Source organism: Balaenoptera physalus, assembly GCF_965194825.1.
Source record: "Balaenoptera physalus genome assembly, chromosome: 21".
NCBI classification, from domain to species: Eukaryota; Metazoa; Chordata; class Mammalia; order Artiodactyla; family Balaenopteridae; genus Balaenoptera; species Balaenoptera physalus.
Genome location: NC_138902.1, coordinates 31,135,041 through 31,160,226, shown reverse-complemented (window position 1 = coordinate 31,160,226; position 25,186 = coordinate 31,135,041). Strand labels below are relative to the sequence as shown.

The following is a 25,186-nucleotide window of genomic DNA, read 5'->3' as shown; positions in this document are numbered from 1 at the left end:
CACACGACTCCAGCCTTGTGGGATTTTCTGCAAGTGTGGAGATAACTCTCTATCTACTGTACGTGAGCCTTTGCAGGCACTAATCCTTGCGTGGGGAACAATGCCATCAGAAGTACCGTCATCTTTTATTAAGGCAGTGACAGACTGCCAGAGAAACAAGTAGTAAGAAAGAAAATCAGAGCAGCCTGTCACTGCCAGAATCTCATTTGCCACCAGCCCAAATCTTTATTAGAGTTTTCAGTTCTGTATTTGTTTACTTCTGACCCTCATTTAAAGAGCACTGTGGAGCATCTAAAAATAGATAGGAAATTCTAATAATGAAAGAAAGGTTTAAAATTAAAGAGATTAAGGATTATTTAGTCTGGAGAAGAGAAGGGGAACCTTTTATCTGGCACATACTGAGGTTGGTGTGGTGTTTTTCAGTTTTACCAGACTAAAGCAAGAGGCAATGGGCATAATGAATGGATTAACTTAAGAGATCATGCCTAACAATGGGTTACAGAGGGGTCGCTTAGTACTTTTTCTCTAGATATCGTAAGGGGGTGGATTTTCAGCTCTGAATCAGTTTAGGTGCATTTGCACATGAGGATAATATTAAAAGTATTAAAATTCTTAAAATTGCATGCTTCTGTGTAGAAGAACTTAAATTAGTTGAATGTGCAGTGTTTTGAACAGTGATTCTGAAGAGGTGAATCTTGCAGTAAAATAGGATTACATTGTAGAGGAACAAGAAAAAAGAAATCACGCATACCTAAGACAACCTACTGCAGTGTGTCAGAAATCACTGAGCACGTGTGAACTGCTGAGGAAGGCTCGTGTGGGTGGACAGGGAGATGGAAATTCGTAAGTGTAAAACAGAAGCCTGGCAAATTTTTATGAAAAGAATAAATGAATATAAATTTAGTTTTAAAAAAACACATTAAAATGTGAGGCTGCCTATGAAAAGTGTTCTAAAAGATCTTTCAGTTTTATGAAAAATAAAAGTACATTGACTTTAGAATATAACTGCTTCTAGTGTCTTAGAAATAGCAGAGGGCACAGAGGTGGAAGTTAAACATATCCGAGAACACAGTTTATTTTCATTTAGGAGGAGAGACAAGTAAGTGTTGGCAGCAATGTAAGATTTGATACGAGAAGGGGAATTTTGGTATGAAGAAGTTTATGATGTCTCTGAAATTGAAGAATTCATTATGTGCTTGCATTTAGAGCGGCACTGGCGCCGTGTTAGGCGTGGGTAAAGGGTTACCTGCTTTCTGAACGACAGTTGGGACCACAAGTCAGTTTATGTAAAGCACTTGGCCCAGGACCTGTATATTCCTAATTGTTAGCTGATACTATTATTGTTATTGTTTATGATCATTAGACTAAGGATCCAAATAGATTTAATTTCTTTGTGAAGACTGGGCGGTTCCTAGTGGCCCACTGGGATGCAGTGTTTCATCTTGGGGTTTGAGGAGGCCTAATGAATAGCAGTGGTCCTCTCTCCATCCTGAAGTCTGACCCATCTTAGGGCCAAGAAATAAGGCAAATGAAGACCACAGTGTCACTCTTATTACTGGAGATCCTGGACAATGTAGTTTATATATGCAGGCAGTGCGCTTTCTAAAACTGAGTTTCACAATTAGACATTCTTTCCCACCTGTCACTGCTGGGTCGGAATCCCTCTCCTTGTCCCCGCTGCTCCCTCCTTCCGTCTCCCTGGTAGGTGCAGTCTACTTGCTGGCTGCCCTTTGGCGGCAGAGAACACATGCCCTTAAGAGGAAGGGGAACAGAAGGGCTGTGCTTCACAGGCCCAGTTCCTCCTCCTCTGTGATCAGATTAAAAGCTTATTCCTCTCTGGAGAGGAGAGGAGAGGAATGAGTGAGAGGTGGAGGGAGGCCAGAGATGGTGCTTCTTGGACTTAAAACATGAAGAGTTGAGGGAGGGGTGAGGTCAATAGGTACTGCTTGTTTCTTTAAAAGACAAAGACAAAAATTGTGGTGCTGAGTACCTCCTCAACAGAAAAGAACTTTATGGTTCACAAGTAGAGAAGGCTGGAGACTTCCCTGGCGGTCCAGTGGGTAAGATTCTGCGCTCCCAATGCAGGGGGCCTGGGTTAGATCCCTGGTCGGGGAACTAGATCCCACACGCATGCCGCAACTAAGAGTTCGCATGCTGCAACTAAGAGTTTGCATGCCTCAACTAAGAAGCCCGCATGCCTCAACTGTGAGCCCACATGCCGCAACTGTGAGCCCGCATGCCACAACTGTGAGCCTGCATGCCTCAACAAAGATCCCGTGTGCTGCAACTAAGACCTGGTGCAGCCAAAAAAAAAAAAAAAAAGGTAGTGAAGGCTGGTGGAAGGGTGGTAGTGAAGGGTGGTGGAACAGATGTAAATAACCTTGAACATAGGTAATAGTAAAATGAATGAAATTATTAGGAAACGATGAGTTTTGAGTACTTTTACTTTTAAAAAACGGTAGATTTGTGTAATTTAATTTTAATAATGATGGGCTTAATTGCTGAAATGCAACAGCCCACTCTCCTGAGCCGGCATAGGCCTCGCAAACTGACTTCAGCCCAGCACTGAGTAGCGGCAACGCGCGCTCTGTCTTTCGATTCCCCTGCGCTTGACAGAAATGCAGTTCTTCTAGAGGCTGAGGAGCGTTAGCAGCACAAGAAGTCAACCTGTAGTGACCGGTCAAGCACCACGGCAGACCCTGGCCACGAACACAGGCTCAAGGGTCCGGCAGGCCTGGGTTTCACAGACCTGGTTTGCACTGCGGCTTCACTGCTTGCAAAGTGCATGGTCTCAGGCAAGTCATTTACACTCTGAGCCTCAGTTTTCACTGTGAAACGGAGAAAATAGCTCCTACTGCATAGGGTTGTTGTGATAATTAAATGAGATGATGTGTGTAATGCGGGACTTCTAGGCTCCCAGTAAGACCTGAAAAAATTACAGTTGTCAGGAGCAGGCTAGAACACCCTCAGGTCCTGACTTGAGTAGGATTAATGGATGAGCTGAGACGACAATATCTTCCTTCAGAAAAACTTTGTTCAAAATGTGTAAGAAGTCATTAGGACACTTTAGATATGGAACATAAAACTAGGCAACTGAAGATGATATTCAGTAACCATTCTAAATGAAAATGCTTTAGGTAAGGACTGGGAATGGAACATACTGCAGTGGTGCTAAACATAAATCTATAAATTCTTTATAACTATATTAATAGCTGATGTAAAAATATGAGGAACACAAGTAGAAACTAGGTACAGGCAACAGAGAGAAAACTTTGGCTTTCTTGAGGTTAACTAAAGGGCACCAGCTGGCCTGTGGTGACAAAGCTTTGGCCGCTTCTGTAACATGTAATTTCTGTAGGCTCTGGGAACTAGAAAATGAATATATGGTAGTTATTTTAGGAAGATTAAAAGATATAAACAAGATTAAGAAAATAGAAATCACTTATTGCAGACAGATAAAAACTGTGAATACTTGGTGTATATATATTACCAGATTATTTTCTGTATATATAACATGAATCGTGTATGTGTGTGTGTGTGTGTGTGTGTGTGTGTATGTGTTTGCTTACACTCGGGATTCCTCAGGCTGCTCTGGTGCAGAACTTTCTAGCTGGTGTAACTCACGTACAGTGCGTGGGTGTTCAGAGATGACCGGTCTCTTCAGCCCACGAGGTGGCTGGGTAGGGCCTGGGATGGCTGGTCACCCCAGTGTCCTGATCAGATGTTGTCACTTGCTGTGTGTGCCACGAATGGAAAAAGGCTGGGAAACGTGCCTTAGACTCTCTGTGAAATCGGTTGCCTTCTGCGCGCTAGAAAAGTGGAAAACAGGTTTAAAAGCCCCTTTAGTGGAAAGAGCCTCTTACTCCTCCAAGCCCTAACTGAAACTGTTTCCCCTGCTTGTGTCACAGCTCCGGCCACTTCCTGTTTAATACCATTAAATATGCCTCCTGACAAGATAGCTCAGGCCCTTGTTATCCTCAGTAGTACTCAGACATAAAAGCTAAAATGATATACTTTTCTTTGTTCATAATATTGGTGAAGATTAAAAATTTGACACCTAGTGTTATCAAGAGTGTAGGAAGATAGACAACTTCATGTCCTGCTGGTAGGAGTAGAAATTATGGCCTTTCTGTTACAGTTTTTATAATCTGAACAAAGATCACAAAGTGTGTATTTTGTGATACACTTTTGTGATACAAAGTGTGCACTTTTTGATACATTCATTATTCATAAGAATTTATCTTAAGAAAATGACCATGATTACATGGAAAGATTTTTCCAAGAATGTTTCTTGTAATTTTATTTCAAATAGAGAAAAGCTCTAAATAATTTAAATGTCTAACAATAACGGTTTGGTTTAAAAGGTTTTGGCTCATCTATACAATGGATTGCCATGTAACAATGATGTTGCATCAGAATATTTAATAATATTGGAAGATAGTAACTCTACATTTATAAATTAAAAAGGCTCTAAGCCAGTATTTATTAACATAAATCCCATCTTATAAAACAAAAAAAATTGTGTTTGCATAGAAAAAAGGTTATAAAGGTATACCAAATGTTAATAGTAGTTAACTTTGAATGTTGTGCTTTGTGTATTTTCCCATCTTCTTGGAAGAGCATATGTTGCTTTAGAGAAAGTAAAAATTGGCTCGGACTGAGAAAGTAAAATCTGCCTGTCTGTTTATCAGGCTGGGATAACAGACACTAAAACCAGCTACCAAGTTAACAGGAAACAATATTTCTTCCAAATATATTCAGTGGCTGTAAAATGTCATAATGATTCTCCTCGCTTAGTGACTACTGCTTTCTTATTCACTGAGAAACATGCTCTCTAAATTCTATCAGAAACTTTGCTGTGTGAAATTATATCAGTAGGAATGACACATCCTCTTCTTGCCTGGAGGATTTCAGTCACTTTGACACAGAGAAGCAGTCTCATTTTAATTCAGATGCAGAGCTGCAGATAAGGGGTTTCTGGACTCAGCATCCCATATTTATCTTAACTTTGTAGTTTCCAAGGCAGTGGAACCCTATATCCATCTGAAATTGACCACTTTACAAGCCCCGCTTTGAGCCTGTCACAGTGCTGCTTCATTTAAATTTCATCCACACCCCACCCTTCCCCAGAATCCAGTAGTAACTTTATCTTTTTCTTTGTTTGGGGAGATATCCCCTGGGTCCTCTTGCTCATGGCAGTGGGTCAGTAAACCTGAGGCTGTTGGACTACAGTGACCCTGGTGGTCTTCGATTGATCAGGCCTGAGACACTATTATAGTCTGGAAAAAAAGTAAGGTTACTTAAAATGGCTTTTATATATATTTTACAAACACACACATACCATCTCCCTAAATAGCACATACCTGAAGAGTCAGCAGCAGTGTTAAGGAAAAATAATTGTTAACGGTCATTAAACTCTCACTGAGGGCAGGTGCTGTTCCAGATATTTTAAAGGTGTTCTCTCATGTAATCTTCATAGCAACGCTATGAGGAAAAATGCTGTTATTCCACTTTTTGCAGATGAGGACTCTTCAGTTTTAAAAAGCTTGAATAATTTTCCCAGGGTGACACAGTAAGTGTCGAAAGCAGCATTTGAACACAGGCCATCTGGTTCCAGAGCTCACATTCTGAGCTGCTCTGATCCACTCCCTAAATAACCCAGCAGACCTTGTCAGTAGTGCTGTGGATGTGGGAAGCAGCTCCAGCTTAGCTAGCAGAAGTCGCCATGGCTTCATTTCTTAAACATTTTAATTGAAGTCTCTTTAATGAAAACATTATCCCTAGCCTAGTACAAAGTAGCCTGTGGCAACTCTGAAACTTTATTTTTAAATTTCTGATTTTTTCTTGAACATTTGTGTGTATATGGTATTCTATTCCATAATAGATCCTTGCTAATTTTGATATAAAACGGTATTTTAAACCATTTACCATATGGTACACTTAGACTAGGGTTTGTCCAGCCTTTGACTCCCCTAAGACATTCCAGCATGTGCACACCCAAGACAGCTCTAAAGTAACCCTTAAAAGGTGTGCCTGATGAGATGACAAGACTAATTGTTTTGGTTTGGCTTCTAAATAACTTTGAAATCAGTTCTAATAGCATCCCAAAGCTGTTCTGAACATTTGACAGTAGAAGGTGTTGATTTCTTTTTTTTTTATTTTATTTTATTTATTTATTTATTTATTTATGGCTGTGTTGGGTCTTCGTTTCTGTGTGAGGGCTTTCTCTAGTTGCGGCAAGCGGGGGCCAGTCTTCATCGCTGTGCGCGGGCCTCTCACTATCACGGCCTCTCTTGTTGCGGAGCACAGGCTCCAGGCGTGCAGGCTCAGTAGTTGTGGCTCACGGGCCTAGTTGCTCCGCGGCATGTGGAATCTTCCCAGACCAGGGCTCGAACCCGCGTCCCCTGCATTGGCAGGCAGATTCTCAACCACTGCGCCACCAGGGAAGCCCGAAGGTGTTGATTTCTAAGGTGATTACTTTGAAGGACTGTGTAGCATTCAGGCGAGATTAACATTGGTGAGAAGAGTTCATAAAAACAGTCTTGTTCCAAGTCTGTTGATTTAGCGAAGTGTATAAAACTAAAGAGAGGTGAGGTGGCAACTCAGAGGGACATTTGGCAGCTAGCTTTGTGTGACGTTTTCGTTATCCAGACGCAAGGGGTGCTCTGGGTAGGGTCTTGCCAGAATTGGAAAAGAGCTGAATTCTTGGTTCGCTGCTTCCTCCTAAAACTTGAGTTTACAATGTCATTTTGGAAAAACGTACGAACAGTCTCTGCTTTTCTGATCAAGAGCATGTTGACAAATATTAGTCTTCCTGATGGTTGAACCGCACTTGGCACCAGCCAGGCCACGTCCGCCTCTGGAGGAGGAAGGCCAGGTGAGTGCCGGGTGCCGCCAAATACGCCCCAGGTGACTAAGAAGCCTGTGCCGTCAAGGATGGCCAGCATTTGGATGTATGTGTCGCATGGTTTTGTTGAGGATGAGAAAGTCTCTCATTTCCTACTTTGCCTTTTGGTATCAAGTGAAAGTGAATTCTACAGATTCAGTAATCACCTTCAGACGCCTCCTGTGCGCAAAGCACTGTGTGAGGAGGGCCTGGTATTTGTAAAGATGAATTACTTGCGGATCTTTGGATTCTTTCCCCGCCGTCAAGGTGTTCCTTGTTCAGTGTAGGAGACCCCTGTGGGTGTAAATAGCTAAATATGAAGCAAGGTAGGCCAGAGGTAGAGCGTGAACAGCTAAAGAAGTGGGTAGGAGCAAATCTTTCATCCTGTAGCCGAGAGGAATCTGCGAGGCCTGAGTGTTTGGGAGTGAACAGGATTTCAGCAGGTGAGCGGGGAGGCTGTGTGTGAGAGGGGGAAGAAGGGGAGCAAAGGCTGGGAGGCAGGAAGGAGCTGCGTTGTGTTTGGGGTGTTGCACATGGTCTGGTTTGGCCGGGAAATGGGGTGTATCCCAGAGGGATATGGAAGGTAGTACGGATGGAAAGATGGTCTGGCCTTGGCCATGCTGATGTGCTTTGAAGGGCCTTAGACAAGATAAACACTAACCTATATTGAATTTTAGGGCGGCCAGAAAATGGTTAAGAACGTGAGCTTCAGAATCAAGCCCTAGGTTGTAATTTTGGCTCTCATACTTAAAAGCGGTGAGACCTTGTATAGATTTCTTCATACACCTGAACTCTAATCTCTTCCTCTGTAATGTGGGGTTAATTGCAGCACCTTGTGAGGATTAAATGAGATACTATAAATTATCTAATCAGGTACCTGGTACCTGATGAAAGGACTCTGTTAGGTGGTATTACTTTATAATTTTATAGATTTGTTTGAACATTTTACCTCTTACTCAGATGGCGTGTAGTTTCTTCAGTACCATTGATGACTTGTTTGTCCCAGAGTGTAAATCACTAAGAATATCAAAAGAACAGATTGTTCAGAATGTTATGTGTGCCTGTTAAGTGTTACAGATGTTAACACTTATTAATGTAGCTCATTAATAAGTCAGTTTGGACTGCTATCACAAATATACCATAGAATGGGAGGCTCAAACAACAAACAGTTATTTCTCCTAGTTCTGGAGGCTGGGGAGTCCAAGATCAAGGTGCTGGTAGGCAAATTGGGTTTCTGGTGAGGGCCCGCTTCCTGGTTTATAGACAGCAGTCTTCTTGCTCTGGCCTCACGCGGTGGAGAGAGCTCTCTGGCGGGGGGTCTCTTTTGTAAGGGCACGTACCACCCTCGAGACCTAATGACCTTTCAAAGGTCCCACCTCCAAATACCATCACACTGGGCATTAGGCTTCACATATGAATTTTTCGGGGGACACAAACATTCTGTCCCTAACACTCATTAATATTTACTGCCAAGCTAGGTTCGGTTGGAGAATCCAAGACTCAATCCCTATCTTCAAGAGGCTCATGATCTAGTTGGAGAGAAAAAAAAGGTAGCATATCTTTTTTTATAGACAAAGCCACAATTTTGTCTTAGGCTCAGACGTGTGACCATTTTAAAAAGAAGGGCGAGGCCCTGAACACGCTGGACACACCGTTTTCTTCGTTCACAACATTCTTTGTGGAAATGTGACTCTTTAGATAACAGTATAAAATAGTAGATAAATGGGTACTATTATAGAGCAGAAGTAATTTAGGGTTTCAGCAAGGAGAAATATTAATGTGAATTAAGAGGGATTGGGAATGACTTGAGGGAAGAAATAGCATATGTAAGATCTAATTAGGTGGACAAGAAGGGAGATTGTTTTCAGAAGGAAACAGCATGAGTGAAAGCCTGGAAAGTGATTGCAGTCTGGGGAGAGCAGTGTGGAAACGGTCGTGGCTTCAGTCCAGGCTTATATGGGGGTTGGGTGGGGGGGCCAGGGCCAAGGTTCAGGGGAGGCTGGAGTGGAGGCTTCCTCCTCTGGGGAGGTCCCTGGAGGGGTTGAGCGGGGGACGAAGAGCTGAGAGTGGTCTTTGAGGAAGGTGTTTTGACAGGGGCGCTCGAAGTGGGTTGGGTGGGAGATAGAAAGCTTGGCATCAAGGAGACAGACCGTTTAGCTAATGCAGCTGACCAACGGGTGAGAAGGCCTGAAATAGGGTGGTGACAAGAGGAAGAGGAGGAGAGGAACTTATTTAAAGATTCAAAGGACTTTGAGATTCATACTTATGGGAGGGCAGATATCTAAGATGATGAGATTGCAAGCCTAAAGGACAGAAGGATGATGAGGCTGGTGCAGAAATGCAGAGGTAAGGAAAGCTTCCTGTGCAGGAAAGAAGGTAAGTCTGTCTGAACTGGCTAAGGTAGATAAGCAGTTTGGGAACAGTTTTAAGATGACTTATAATTCTACCATTTTAATACGGATGCCCTTCATTTTTATCTCTGTTTTGCGTTGTAGCCCTGGTTCATATACCCACATATTTACGTATCTGCAATCATAAGTGTACATGCCATTTTGCATTTTAAAATCAGTGTGTCATTAAAATCTATTTTTATGTAGTCTTTCAAATATTATAGGCTGAGCGTTTTCCCCTTAGTCTGATATATCCCCAGAGCTTTCTGAAAGCAGATACCGTATTGCTGTTGTTCATTTCAGTGTGTCTAGAAACTAGGAACTGATTTAAAAAGTGTTTGTTTAATGAAAGCGTATTGACCACATAGATTATTCTCATGCTTTTCTTCGTAGAAGTTTCTGCAACAAGCATATGTTTGGAGTTGGGTGACATGTGTTGGAGTTGAGTGAAAAGTCAGTGCTTTCTGCTTATAGAACCTAAGTCCAAGGTTAAATTAAAGACTTGGTTAAGGAGTGTTTGACTTTGATGATTCCAGGTTTGTGTATGCTTCTTATAAGCTGTTTCCTCATCTGTTCATAACTGGCAGGAAAAATCACGTGAAAAGCTACTTTTGTGTTTTACCATTAATGGAGGAATGAAGGCAGTTCCATCAGACAACTTTATTGGTCATTAATGTCCTAGCAAGGCCTCCTTTTGGAGAACATCGCCTGAGTGTGTATTCAGCCTGGAGCTAACTTCTCTATGGATGGAGACTTCAGAGAGCTGTCTCTCAGTCAGATGGCATTTGGCCATGAGACGTGTCGACGCACAGTTACTTAAACAAGTTAGGGATTTATTCTCCTCAATAACAAGATGTCCTGAGTTGGACAGGCTGGGGCTGTTGTCACGGCTCAGTGATGTCACTGGACACCTGAACTCCTCCTGTCTTCTCCCGCTGCCACGTGGCTTTCATCCTCAAGGCTGCTGTGCCTTCATCCAGCTGCATCCTTGCTCCATGGAGGAAAATTGAGGAAGGACAAGGACAGAAGACTGAAAGGGCTTTTCCATGGAGTCTGCCCCTTTAAAAACCCTTCCTGGAATCCCCTCCCGGCAAGTTCTGCTCATATCTCACAGGCTAGAACCGTATCAGATGGCTGTCCCTAACTGCTAGGGAGAAGGTTAGCGTTCTGAGCTGGGTGCATTGCTTTCCCCAATAAATGTGTTCCAGTTAGTGGGGAAAAAAGAGAGGAAGGGTGTCGGCAAGCAGCAGTGTGCCACAGTCTCCAGGTGACTGCCGGCAGCGCTCCTGACAGCCTGTTCTCTGAGCTGGTGAGAGCGGGCATCGATATTCTTACTACACAAGTGAAGAAATAAAAAGAATTTGTGAATTTGTGAGGTGGCCGTGAATAGCTGTGACAGATGAATTCACGTCTGTCCTCTGGGTTTTAGTCGAAAAGCAAAAGAACATATCTTGTGTTCTAAGCCAACCAAATGTAGCATTAAATCTTAGAATGCTGCAAAGTTTGTGTTCAGATAAAGAGTTAATGTTAAATAGCTTTATTATAGGCAGATTCTTAATCAGTCAACATAATTAAGGGCTAAGAAACACTCAGGATAGATAAGTTTGGTTAGGGCAATACTTAATAATAATTAAATAGCACTTAAGAGCTTGGGTTCATAACTCACCTGACTTGAATATGCTCAAAATAGCCACAATTCTAGGGTTGTACTTGGCACTAAAAATATAAGCTTTTCTTTTTCCTCACACAGAGGTGACCTCAGTCACACGTACATCTACCTGGTGTTCTACTCCAGTGGCTGTCAGCTCTCTCTGTGCATTAGAATGACCTGGGGAGCTTAGACAGTGTTGACACCAGAGTCCCACTGCAGATGCTTTGAATCTGTTGGTCTGGAATGCTCTTCTAAGTGAGGAGTAATGCAGGAAATCACGAAGATGGTGACAGTGGGACTGGAGGGGAGAGGACAGCTTTGAGAAGTGTGTAGGACAGCGCAATCCAGTGGAACTTTCTGCAGTGATGGAAATGTTCTATTTGCACTGTCCACTGTGGTCCATGAGGTCCATGAGGTGGTTGAGCACTTGCAATGTGGCTGGTGCAACTGAGGAACTAAAATTGTGATTCAGTTTAAGTAGCCCACGTGGCTCGTGGCCACTTTATTGGACAGTGCAGCTCTAGGAGGTAGAACCAATAGGCTCTGGTTACTGGTAGCGGGGAGGAGAGCAGAGGTGGGGGGTGGAGGAGAGGGAGGAGCTGATCATAACCTCAAGGTTTCCCTCTTCAGTGGGGGGCCAGGTGGGAATGCGTCTGTACAGGGAATGGAGTTGGAGAAGTACGTTCACAACTCTTACGTTCCGGTCTCAGAATTGAGTAGCACATGGCCCAGCACCCGGACCAACGACGTCATCCCTGTTGGATGGTTTTAATGATACTTGGGCAGGATTCACAGTATTATAGTTGATTAGTACAATACACTCTAAACGTATCTCTGAAAATAGTACTTTTTTCCTATTCAATCTTTTCTTGTTTTCTCTTTTTAAAACTCAGGTATCAAATTGTAGTGGAAATAATCCAAGCAACTACAATTAGCAGCTTCCCCCAGCTGAAGAGGCACAAGGGTAAGAACCAGTTTGTTTTCTTCACGTACACATCCTAAAGGTCCTAGGTCTGTCTCCAGCCTTCTCTCTCCTGTCAGAGCTTTGACAAGTATGAGCATACATTTAAATATTTCAGATTTGTTTAAATAATGGTGTAACAACATAAGAGAAAGTAAGTGTAATTTCATCCTAATAAAAATCTTTGTTTCTAGTTCTGTGTTCCCTTATAAACTTCATTCATCTGTAGTCATAATTTTTAGAAAATTAAAGTCAGTGGGTGCATATTGCTTCTGTTCTGTTTTTAAAGTAAACATGGTTTCATAATTTTTTCTCATTAAAATTTAATCTTAATATTCATTGATATTTCTATATTGGAACATAATCTTGATAGCTATTTAAATGACTTTCGTGAGTTGGTGTTTCATAATTTACTTAACCTTTTCCTTTATATTTTTATTTATTATTTTTTTAAAAAAAATATTTATTTATTTATTTGGCTGCGTTGGGCCTTATTTGCAGCATGCGGGGTCTTTCGTTGCGGCACGCGGGCTTCTCTCTACTTGTGGTGCATGGGCTCCAGAGCACGTGGGCTTAGCTGCCCCGCAGCATGTGGGATCTTAGTTCCCCGACCAGGGATTGAACCCGTGTCCCTTGCATTGGAAGGCAGATTCTTAACCACTGGACCACCAGTAAAGTCCCTCTTTTAGTTAAACGTTTGTATTGTGAACATCTTTCCTCCTCTACTCTTGTAGATTTAAAAATATACATATACATGTTCTATAATTTTTTCCTGTTTATTTCTCTTCAAATAAAGAGATGGTTATCCAGGCTTTGATGCTGAGGAATAAGCAAGGTCTGAAGTTGGCTCCCACCTCCCTACAGTTTGCCCGGTGCTTCATTTATGAAGTTGCAGGACGTGTTACTCTGTGGAGGGCAGAGAAGGTCAGGATTCCCAGCTGACAGGCACCAACACTACTACCTTGTAGGCTGGACTTCCCATGGAAATCTCCAGGCCCCCTCAAGTTCCTGTCTGGGAGTGGAGGGTCCCGAAAGGACAAGAAGACTTGGGCCAGAGACTCTAACCTGTGCCCAGGTTTCTAATCAGCACACAGAGGCAAAGGGGTGCTAGGGGACTTTTACTTGTCTTTCTGAGTCTCTGACAGAAGGTAGGAGCCAAGTTTTTAAAAAAAAACAAAAACAAAAGAGGGTATAGACTCTGAAGAGGCACTTATTCTTAATCTCAGCCCAGTGAGGAAGATTGCGCAAATGCATTCATTTAAAAATGTTTATTGAACGCTGAGTAGGTGATTATGATTCAGCAGTGGACATGGCGAAATCTCTGCATTCACTGAGTCCCTGAACTAGGCTGGGAGGCAGTCGGACAATCAACAAATAAAATGCACAGCGTTTCAGACAGCGAGAAGTGCCTTGGGGAAAAACAGGTTCTCCCTTCTTGTTGAACTGTGGCGAGGTGGGGGTGATAAGGAAGGCTGGCTCAGCCGGAAGGGGAGGATTTTGCACCTGGATAGGGTGACCTGGGGAGACCTCGCCCAGGTGGGACCTGTGAGCAAAGCCCTAGGGGCCCGAGGGGGTCTGGGGAAGGACAGGTGCAAAAGTCTGAGGCAGAAGCATGCAGACTTGCTTGAGGGGTGGGTGGGGGGAGAGAAAGCCAGAGATCAGAGGTGGCAGGAGACCCTGTCCTGAAGGGCTATAGGGGCTTCAAGCTTTTACTCTGAATGAGGAAGTCTTTGGAGGCTTTTGAGCAGAGGAGATGTGATCTGATTAATTCCTCCAAGAGTACAAGCTGTGATCCTCTCCTATTCCTCATTGTTCCTGCAGAGAAGATAGCTTATTTTCAGACAGTTTGACCGACATTTTAAGGAGAATACCAGAGAGGGATTTCTTGTTGCCACCATTGTCTGGCTTTTCTCAGTGCTCCTCCCTGTTGTGTGAGTTTAGTCAGAGACACCTTTCTTATCTTGCGTTATTGTGTTAGTTTACTAAGGCTGTGTAACAGAGTGCCACAGAGTGAGTGGTTTAAATAACAGAAACATTTTCTCGTAGTTCTGGAGTCTCCAAATCTGAGATCCAGGTGTTGGCAGGGTTGGTTTCTTTTGAGGGCAGTGATGGAAGAATGTTTCAGGTCTCGCTTCTTGGCTCTTAGATGAGAGTCAAGCAGTACATCTTTGGCAGGACATCTGCAAAGACCTGTTTCCAGGTAAGGTCACATTCACAGGTACCAGGGTTTAGGACTTACACATATCTTTTGGGGGGACACAATTCAACCTGAAACGTTATAACTGGTAAGTTCAAGGTAGCATTGTAGGGACTTCCCTTGTGGGGCAGTCGTTAAGAATCCGCCTGCCAATGCAGGGGACATGGGTTCGAGCCCTGGTCCGGGAAGATCCCACATGCCACGGAACAACTAAGCCCGTGCGCCACAACTACTGAGCCCGTGTGCCACAACCACTGAAGCCCATGCACCTAGAGCCCGTGCTCTGCAACAAGAGAAGCCACTGCAATGAGAAGCCTGTGCACAGCAACGAAGAGTAGTCCCTGCTCGCCGCAACTAGAGAAAGTCCGTGCACAGCAATGAAGACCCAACGCAGCCAAAAATAAATAAATAAATAAATAAATTTATTTTAAAAAAAAGATAGCATTGTAGTTCCTCTTCGTGAAAATGCTAGAAGCATTTATTTTCAGTAAGCTCTATAACCACATTAAGATTTGCTATATTACTCTTCTTTTGGGTTAATTCTGTTACCAGTAGTTAGCTTTTCCTAAATTAGTCTCTTTTAAGTCTATGATAGGGTTTAGATTAAGAAGTAAAATCTCAGAAAAAAGTTGGGCAGCTAAAACCATATAAGCGATTTCAGCTACCTACCGTGTGTCTTCATGTCCAGAACAAAGACAGGTTCCATGGAATCAGTATTCTAGCAAACTGTGTGGGTCTGTATAAGAATGAGGGGGAAGTATAAGTGACCAAAAAAAGGTAAATTGGATTTCATCTAAAGTTAAAAACTTGTGTCTTCTGCAGGAAAGTAAAAAGACAACCCTCAGAATAGGAGAAGGTATTTGCAAATCATGTATATGATATAGCGCTTGTATCCAGAATATATAAAGAACTCATATAACTCAGTAATCAAAAGACAGTCCAATTGGATAATGGGCAAAGGATTTGCATAGGCAGTTCTCCAGAGAAGATATACAAATGGCTAATGAGCACATGAAAACATGCCCTACGTCATTAGACATTAGGAAAATGCAAATCAAACCTAATAGGAGATGCCACTTCACACCCACTAGAGTGGCTAAAATAAAAGACAGAGGGTGACACAGTGTCCAGGAATGAAGTATAGCAATCTAGGGTGTAGATAACGGTGGTGAAAAGGAAGGGATTGATAAGGAAGGTTATAAAGGAAAGACAGCCCAGTTGGTAACTAATTGGATGTGGGGAGGGATCAGATGGTGGGACATTATGGCGCTGGTCCCGCCTGCTGCCTTTACAGATGGGGACATGGCTGTCCAGAGCTTACGTCTGAGGTCCCAACTCCTAGTCTGCTGCTGTTCCTGTGAGGTCCCACTGCTTCAGGTTGGTGAGATGAGGTTTGGGGGCAGAAGAAAAAGTGCGGGAGCTGCAGTTTAGGAGGACTTGGTTCTCTTGCCAGCTTCCCAGTGAAACCTGGGCACGTCCTTCAGTTCCCTAGGCCTCAGTTTCCTCAGTCTTTAGGTTGCCTGCTCTTGGTGATCATAAAGGGTTTCTCAGTGAAGACACTCAAAGAGTCAGGGGCTGTGTAGGGGTCTGGGTCAGGGATGAGAGAGCTCACCGGTCCTGGGCGTTGTGGACCTGGGATGACAGGAGGGTGGAAAAGTGCCCATCCGGCGTTTCTAAGCTGGGATTCACGCTGTGGGGAGAGAGCAACCCTGGGGAGAAGTGCTTGGAAGTGACAACATAGAGGTAATAGTTAATCGTCTCCTATTTCTGTGTATCTTTGCGCAGCCCATTGTTAGGGGAGAGTAATGTGTTAAGAGTCTGAAGTGACTTCCCTCATAAATAATACCATCTGCTGTCTCACTCTTGAAGTTCATGTGTAGGTGGTTTCAATTTTAAAGAATTAGGTTGTTATAATTTAACTGCAGGTATTTTTTTTTTTAATAAGAAGGAAGGTCAAATTGAACATTCCCCATTGTCCTTTTTCTTTTAATAAAATGTCCAGTAACATATTATTATTGGAAACAGTTCTTATTTCTCTGTGACCTTTGGAGTTTTGATGTACAGCTATCACATAAAAAGTTACTTTATCTCTTTCTTTCTCAAATTAATCTGTAATTTATTTCCAGACAAATGTTTTTTGTGTGTGTGTTTTTTCCTCCCTGTAAAAGGCACTACGGAAACTTTGACTTTTTACCATTAAAAGGCTCCCCTCAAATAGAATCATTTTGTTGTTTTTTGAGGATAGTGCGATCTAGTGAAAATATCATCGGGTGGAGAATCCGGGAAAAGCCTCAGTCTGTGTGTTAACCTCTCGTCACCAGCTGCACCTGTCTGCACTGTTTCCTTAAACCTGGAAAATCGGGCTGTGCTCAGAGTGACCGTGTAATGATGCTGCCAGGTTGTGTGTGAGGTTGTAAGCAATTTCGTTTCCAGTGTTGTTTCTCCTTATTTCCATGTGCTCTTGGTGAGTGGGAAACTGAAGAAATTTAAAAGAAAGAATGACCAGATGGAAGATACTAAGAATACTTAGGATTCAAACTAGAGATGGGAACTTTATTTATGAAAATAGTGTGTATATGCTAAAGTATAATTTTGCTGCTACATATAAATATGTTTCAGGCAGGTCTTTTTTTTTTTTTTTAAATTTTATTTATTTATTTTTATATTTATGGCTGTGTTGGGTCTTCGGTTCTGTGCGAGGGCTTTCTCCAGTTGCGGCAAGTGGGGGCCACTCTTCATCGTGGTGCGCGGGCCTCTCACTATCGCGGCCTCTCTTGTTGCGGAGCACAGGCTCCAGACGTGCAGGCTCAGTAGTTGTGGCTCACGGGCCTAGTTGCTCTGCGGCATGTGGGATCTTCCCAGACCAGGGCTTGAACCCGTGTCCCCTGAATTGGCAGGCAGATTCTCAACCATTGCGCCACCAGGGAAGCCCCAGGCAGGTCTTTTTTAACTGTAATTGTTGATGATTAAGAAATGGTATGCAATTGTGAAAATATTTTGAGGATTCAGAGGAAAAAATGCCGTATAACAAGTGGGGAGAAATTACCTGATTGTGTTTCCTCTGAAACCTTAAGGAATTAACCAGCTGACTCTGCATTGACTTTTCTCAGGATGATAGAGTAGGGTCGGGGGGACCACTTTACTTTGTATTCAGAGGAAGGTTCAAATAAGGCTTCTGAGCGTCAGCAGACTCCAGCAAATTCACACAAAACTCTGTACATGTTTCAGGTTCATAGTAGATTAGTTTATCTTAAATGAAGAGCAAGTTCCTCTCTTTAACAATGTAGAAATTTCAGTTTGATTCTTTTCTTGATGGCTTTTTTCTTACGGTATTTTGATCTTTTTAAGAAATGAGGTATCGAATGATTTTAAAAGTCTTTACAATGCGTCAGCTAGTTTAACTGCTGATACAATTCTAGGGAAAGTAAATAATCATAAAACTAAAAAAGTTTTGAGACCATCTAACTCAGATCCTTGTCCAATGGGCAAGAAAATTAGGTATGATTAGAGAAGGAGGTTCTTAGAGCAAATTCATAGATATTAAACAATTTGAAGCACTTGGTCTCAGAAGTTTTAAGTCTGCTCACAAAATTTTCTTGCCTCTGACCTTATTTTATCATTCATTCTGGCCAAACATATTGACTGAGGCCTGAATTTTACCCGCTAATCACATCAACTTCTTGTTGGTGATGGAATTTGGGAAGTTTAGTAAGTCCAACTAGCTAGTTTCAGTGAACATTTTTCCGTCTTCATCTTTGACTGTTCGGCACATGTGACATTGGTGACTACTGTCTTCCTGAGCTTTCACCTGCCCTGGCTGACACTCTGTCATTCTAGTTGTTTGTTTTTCTGCTTGCTTATTCGTCTCTATTCAGCTTTTAGATGTTGGAGTTCCTCAGGATTTGTTTCTAACTCTCATTATTTTATACCTGTGCTGTCCAATATAGTAACCATTAGCATATGTGGCTATTTAAATTAACTGAAAGTAAATAAAAATGTAGAATTTTGTTTCTCAGTCACACCACTTATGTTTCAAGCGTTCAGTAACCACGTGTGGCTACCGTATTGGATAGCGTGGAACATTTCCTTCATCACCAACGTTTTCTTGGGTAGCACTGCTCTGTGTTCTTTGTCTGGTTAGTCTTTCCTTTATCTATGTGCTGGTGACTTTCCAAATTTCTATCTACAGAACCTCTATTCTCTGCTTTTCTACTTACCTACTGTTCACTGAACATTTTTATTTGGATATCAAAAGACACCTCCAAATGAAAATGTCCAAATCAGGTCCCACACAACTGGTCATCTTCTGTAGTTTCTTGTCTCTGTGAATGGCATCGCCATCCATCTGAGTAAGTCAGGAACCTAGGAGTCCTCCTTGTTCATTCCTTCTCCATCATGCACTATATCTAGTCCATTGTCGTCCCACAGACTGACCTCCTAAATATATCTCAACTCGGCTCCTTCTCTGCACCACCGTTTTCCACCACGCGTCTCTCTTGAACTAAGGCAGTAGCTTCCTAATTGGTTTCCTTGTATCCACTCCTGCCCCTATTCAATTTATTCTTCATACTGAAGCCAGAGTGATTCTTTAAAAATACAGATCTTAATCATGCCACCCCCATGCTTACCTTTCATTGTCTTCGCATTGTTCTTAGAATAACAACCCTTCGATGTGAAACCTGCAAGGTCCTGCTTGCTCTGGGCCCGTCTCTATCTTCAGCCTCATCTCCTTCGAGTCCGCCCCCTCCCTCTGACCTCCAGCCACACTCACTTTTCTATTTCCTCAGCTCACCCCAATTCCTCCCGCCTCATATTCTTTGCACATTCTGTTTCTTCTTCTTGGAATGCTGCCCTACACTCAGTATCGCTCTGCCTAGATAACTCCTACTTATCCTTTATATTTTATCTCGAGTTTCTCTGCTTTGTTCACAACACCTCCCCCCCGCCCCCCGCTGATCCTGGGTAGATGAGAGACCACCTGAGTTCACAGGACCCTTCACGTCAGTAGAGAAAGGACTCTGAAGGATATCTTAACCACCAGAAGTAGGTCTTCAGTCACTCAGCAAATGTCTTTCGAGTGCCGTTGTGTATGAGGCACGGCTGTGCGGTGCATGGACCTGTCCCCGACCTTCCGGAGGTCATAGCCCAGTGAGGAGACAGGCGGGTACACAAACAAAATCACAGTACAATTTGATGAATTCAGTGAGTGTTGCAGGTTCAGGATTGAGTAGTGGCACAGATGTGTGGAGTGTCAGCTCTACCTGGGCCAGAACTCAAGAAAGGCGCTCTCTTAAGGGTAGCAGCATTGAATCAGAAAGATTGAGTGGCTCTCATCCCCTTTGGGCTTGTCGGGGGCTGCGGCTGGATGCTGCCACGTGTGCGTTTGTATGTGGGTTATGTCAGCTGAGACACTGCGCAGGTGCTTGGGATGAAATGGAGAGATGAGCCTTGATGGGAAGACAGGGGCCGATCCTAAAGGGCCTTGTGAGCTGTCCTGAGAAGTTTGGGCTTAATCCTGGAGACCAGTTGTTCTCAAACTACAGTGTGTGTCAGAATCACCTGGAGGGCTTGTTAAGATGCAGGTTTCTGGGCCCCAAAGTCTGTGATCCTGTGGCTCTGAGTGGGCCCTGAAAGTCTGCATTCCTCACAGCTTCCCCAGAGATGCTGGTGTTGCTTTTCCAGTAACCACAGTGTGAGAACCGCTACTGTAGAGCCAGTGATCTGTTCGCGTTTGCATTTTAGTGCCCAACTCTAGCTTTATATTTACAATTAGAACAGCCCAGGTAGTTGAGAAGTGGTCTAGTAAAATTAGCTGGCTGCTAGGGTCTCAGTAATCGTGTTCCCCCAGAATCCTTTCGTTGAAATCCTAACATCCGAACTTGGTGGTATTAGGAGGTGGGGCCTTTGGGAGGTGCTTAAGTTGTGACAGTGGAGCCCTCATGAATGGACTTGGTGACTTATAAAAGAGGCTGCAGAGAGATCCCCAGCCTCTCCCATCGTGTGAGGACGCAGCAAGAAGGTGGCAGTCTGCCACCGACAGGAGGGCCTTCACCAGACCTCAGCTGTGGTGGCACCCTGATCCTGGATTCCCAGTCTCCAGACTGTGAGAAGTACACTTCTGTTGCTCATAGCCAGCCGGTCTGTGGTATTTGGTCATAGTCGCCCGAACTAAGATACTGGCCAAGTGTAGGAATTCTAGTAGTAATGGAACATATGCTCCATTTTCCCTGCAGTTGGATGTGAATGAGCCCAGTATTTCAGCTCCCTTTAAAGCTTTCCCCCACCCCACTGCTGTTCTGGATCCTGAAATGTTATCAAGAATAGTTAAAATGATAACTAATTAAGAACCTGCTGTAGAGCACAGGGAACTCTACTCAATACTCTGTAATGGCCTATATGGGAAAAGAACCAAAAAAAAAATAAAGGGTGGATATATGTATACGTATGACTGATTCACTTTGCTGTATACCTGAAACTAACACACAACGTTGTAAATCAACTATACTCCAATAAAAATTAAAAAACAAAACAAAACACACAAGCTGTTTCCCCGGTAGGAAATGAAGGATCCTCTGTGGACAAACAGACCCTGCAAATTAACATGACTTCTGACTAATGATACAGAAACATTAAATGAATTGTTAAAGAAAAAAAAAGAATAAAGTGATTCAAGAGTAGTATTTATTCAGCTGACTGCAAAGACGGACATAATGTTGATTTGAGTCTGATAGAAACTGCTGTATATAAATACTGCACTCTTGGGGGTGACATGCTCATAGTATAGATTGGGAGGTGTTGGCAACATTGTGTATCTTGTTTAGAGTGTAAGTAAAGAGTTTTGGAACTGAATGTGTCAAGCAGAAGTGTAGAAGAACTTCAGACTATATTGAGTATGTACATACACACAGTTACTTGTTGATAAGAACCATAATGATTTCCATTAGGAATTTTTTTTTTTAACTTTGTTCTCATAGAATTTTTTTTTTAAATTAATTAATTTATTTATTTTTGGCTGTGTTGGGTCTTCGTTTCTGTGTGAGGGCTTTCTCCAGTTGCGGCGAGCGGGGGCCACTCTTCATCGCGGTGCACGGGCCTCTCACTGTCGCGGCCTCTCCCGTTGCGGAGCACGGGCTCCAGACGCGCAGGCTCAGTAGTTGTGGCTCACGGGCCTAGTTGCTCCGCGGCATGTGGGATCTTCCCAGACCAGGGCTCAAACCCGTGTCCCCTGCATTGGCAGGCAGATTCTCAACCACTGCGCCACCAGGGCAGCCCCAGGAATTATTTTTTTAAATAATATTTCTCATCTGATTTGGGATGTAAAGGTGTCCCTGCCTGAAAGAAGGAGCTACTCTGTAGACTCTAGCAGACTTCTCAGAGTCCTTTCTAATGCTCTGTGATCTAACTTCCTAGCATTGCAGTAATTTGACACAGTTTCTAATTTATGAATGACCTAAACTTACAAAACACCCCAGGCCATTGCTGCAGGGCGCTTGCCAGGGTTTCCGTCTGCCCAGCCCTGATGCTCTGAGTGCGGCAGCTTCCAGAGCCTGCGGTTCCTTCCCCAACATCCAACACAGCCCCATCCCTTACCTGCCTTGAGGGACCGAGGGCTCAGGGCACTTCCATTACACTCTCTACGGAGAGTGTAATTTTATATAGTTACATATAAAATTGCATATATATAATTTTATATCCAACTCTGCTTCCACCTCTCTTCCCCCAGAAAACTTTAGTCATCTTCCATTCTAAGACCTGCATTTATATGAATAAAGTTCAGGTCCAGAGATGTTACACAGGTACCTGGTTAGTCACACGCTGATCTGGAACTTGAACCCACGTCTCCTGGACTTTAGTCCTGGACTCTTCCCACCGCACTGCTCACTCACACAGGCAGATGCTATGAGAGTCATGCTCAAAACTTAGAAATCGTGTGCGTCAGAACTGCGTTCTAAGTGTCTACTATCTGTTCAAGTCACAGTTCTAATGTGGGAGAAGGGTTCTCCCGGCAATTTGATGTGTGGATTTAACCGAAAGGACACTATTATTTAGAAAATCTATTGAAAGCATGCTGGAGGGCCTTAAACCAAAGGAAGTACTGGAAGTTTCAGCCCTTGAGATGTTGAAAGGAAGGAGATAAAAGGTGCACTGTAGGCACCCTGCCTCGGCCTTGCCTGGCCCATGAGGCTGCTGTATTCTCCTCCACTATAACGTGAGAGGCTCCACCATCAGCTCCTGCTGTAAGATCTTCGCTTATTCCTCAAATATACTTTCTACTAAAGTGGAGTGACACACTCCAGACTTTGAAATTTCAGGTGTTTGGTGTGATAAGAGAATCCCACTTGTAAAAAAGAGAACATTCCGGCCTCAAGTTGAAAAGTAAGGTAAATATTGTTTTAGTTCCTGGGCAGCTTTTGAGGTGATTTTCAGATAACTTTGAAGAAGTTTGTGACGATCACTAACTACTGAGAATTGCCATCAGCTTCGCATTAAGAAGGAAGCACCATTTCTCCTTTGGAAACTGGACTAGTCCCTGAGTGAATCCATACCTGTTTCTTTAACCCTCTTCTCAGGGGGTGTTTATTGAAACTTGTATTTCAATGTACAAGAAAGATTCAAAGACCTGTTAGCCTGTCGGTGACGCTTTCTAGCGAGGAACCCCGTAATCCCTTCCCTTGATTGTGTGGGGTGAGTGAGGAGACCTGCGCATCGTGGGGAGCAGAACCCAGTGCTGGGGAGTCAGGGGGTAGTGTAGCCTTGCCGTCTGCGCTCTCACAGGAGCTGTGCCTCTGTATTTGGCTGTCACACGGGGGAAAGGGATGCCACTGGCATCTAGTGGCAGAGGCCAGAGGTGCTGCTAAACCTCCCACGATACTCAGGACAGCCCCACAGCAAAGCTTCATCCGCCCAGAACGTCACTGGTGCCCAGGCTGAGAGGTCCTGCTGTGTGTCGTCCGTGGAATTCCTCAGTCAGCCTGCCGAGGCTGTTGCAGTCAGGCTATGCCTTGGAATTTGGTAGCGCACTGTGAGAAAAGAAATACTCTATTGTTGATACTTTTGAGTACTTGAAAAATACAGCGGTGCCGTTTGAATCCAGTTATACTTGTGCTACTTCTGGGGCCCTTGGTTTGCACTGTAAGTTACTTTACCCTCCTTTGCCACATTGGAAATAGTATCTAACAGTTGTCCCCTGGTGTTTTTGTTTTACTGCAAGTCGCTTTACTCACTTAAGGAAGAACTATATCATGGGCAGAAGGCTTACAGCAAAAAAGCAGTTCTGTGATGTTGTTCATAGGTCCATTGACATAGCCTTATAGGGTTCGCCTAAGGTCTACTCCAAATGTCTTTTTCCGCAAATGACCCCGTTTCCTTTTGCTCTGACCTCAGTAGAATCTAGACTCTCTAGGAAGGAAAACAGTAGACATTTATAATTAATTGTTTCAGAAGATTATATCACTCGTGTGTTCTTCTCGGCACCCATGTAAAGAGCCACTGCCACCCAGTGTGTCACCTGCCACTGTTTGTGGTCTCGGCCTTCTTTTTTAATCTGGATTAAACATTGTGTGGTTAACCGGTTTTTAACAGTGTGCAGCATTACCTAGGTCTCTGCGGAGAGACAGCTGCAGGAGTCTCGCTTGAGCTGGGCGGTGCATCTTCCACCCTCTTGCCTGCGCTTCTCTTGGCGTGAGGATTTCTTGCATGGACGGCTTCTCAGGTCACAGAGAAGCATATTCGTCTGCATCGCTGGATTTACTGGGATTTTTGCACGGCAGTCGCGTGCGCTGCAGGAGTGCCCTGTTAGTCATTTAGCCCTGAACATGGCATTCGTTTTCCGAGGCAGAAATAAACAGAATTGTCTAAGCAACAAGTTGCTGTCGCGTTTGTTAGCAACAAGCTTTGTCATCAGACAACGGCTTTGTCTTGCCCTTAACAAGCAGAATGCATCCACGTGAGCAGGGGACATTCAGGCAGGACTCCAGAATGTTTTCTCAGCTCTGCAGCTGGGTTTTAGGGGAAGGTTTATTCTCTTTCTTCCTTCCCTTTGGAATTTGCCTCAGTTTTTGTCCTTTTAGAAAGACTTTTAAGCCTTCTCAGGAGAAGAATTTAACACATATTGTTAAATGTGTGTCAGTTTCTTTCTCTATATCTTTCTTTTTATTAGTCTGTTTTAACCCAAAATTAAAATTGCAGTCTAGGTTTATTCTATAAAAGGCAACTTTTTGTCCCCCAATTTTAAAGTAGCTTAAATGTCATGTACAAAATTTAGAGTTTAAGGATACATGTTTAGAATGTTTAAATGTAACCAATGCAAAATAGTTTAAGGATGTATGCTTTAAATCTATTTAAAATAACTGTAATCAATGCAGAATAGCGGAATATAACTGTAGGAGTTTGAGCTCCTTAGAATCTAAGTATGATGGAAATAACATGCGCTTTGGAGGTAGAAAAATAAATGAAAACTTTTCTGAAAAATTCACTATTCCCAGCATGTATTTCTTTAGGTACACACACGAATAGTTTTAGTTTGCAATAGGCTAATTTGGGGACAGACTACGTTTACTTTTGTCTTCCCACTAAGGGGGCTCTGAAATATGCTTTTTTCCTCTCGAGATGAGTGCTGAGTTAAGTTCTTTGGTCAGGGCCTCTCTGTCAGCCAAGAATAGGATATGCTGAGAAACCATCATGGAAGTCAAATGAAAATGTCTCCTCAGCACATGTATGAAAAACATCCTGTAATACCTGACAGACCCTCTTGAGCGAGGCTGACCGTTGACTTGAAGTCTGCCTGTGACGGTTGGTGATAAATATCAGAAAAAGCTGCTCTGAAAGACACAGTGTTTTGTGGTCCTTGCCTGAGTTTTTGCAGTTGATTGTTCAGCCTGCCCAGGCGCTATCATAAGCATCTGCACGATTGACTCTGTGACCCGAGGGCGGTGACGACCACCCTAGGGAATTGGAGGTCTCCCTAGGTGTGTAAAACCTCACTTAGACTCCGTGTCCAGGGGCACCGAGAAACACAACACCAACCCAACCCTCTTTTATTGTCGCCACTTCCAGTCTAAGTCAGGTGTGTTCTGACTCACCTCCAGAGCTGTTCTCTGAC

At 43.3% G+C, this 25,186-nt stretch overlaps 1 protein-coding gene across 6 annotated transcripts in view; it reads left to right on the top strand.

Moving 5' to 3' along the window:
• The window catches only part of SNX25 (sorting nexin 25), a 116,623-nt gene that overhangs the window by 53,587 nt on the left and 37,850 nt on the right, over nucleotides 1–25,186 (top strand). For all 6 annotated transcript variants that reach the window (XM_082444801.1, XM_082444798.1, XM_082444797.1 and 3 more), the window contains one exon: nucleotides 11,821–11,891. In XM_082444801.1, the coding sequence (XP_082300927.1) occupies nucleotides 11,821–11,891 (71 nt within the window). The remainder of the gene's footprint in view (nucleotides 1–11,820; nucleotides 11,892–25,186) is intronic.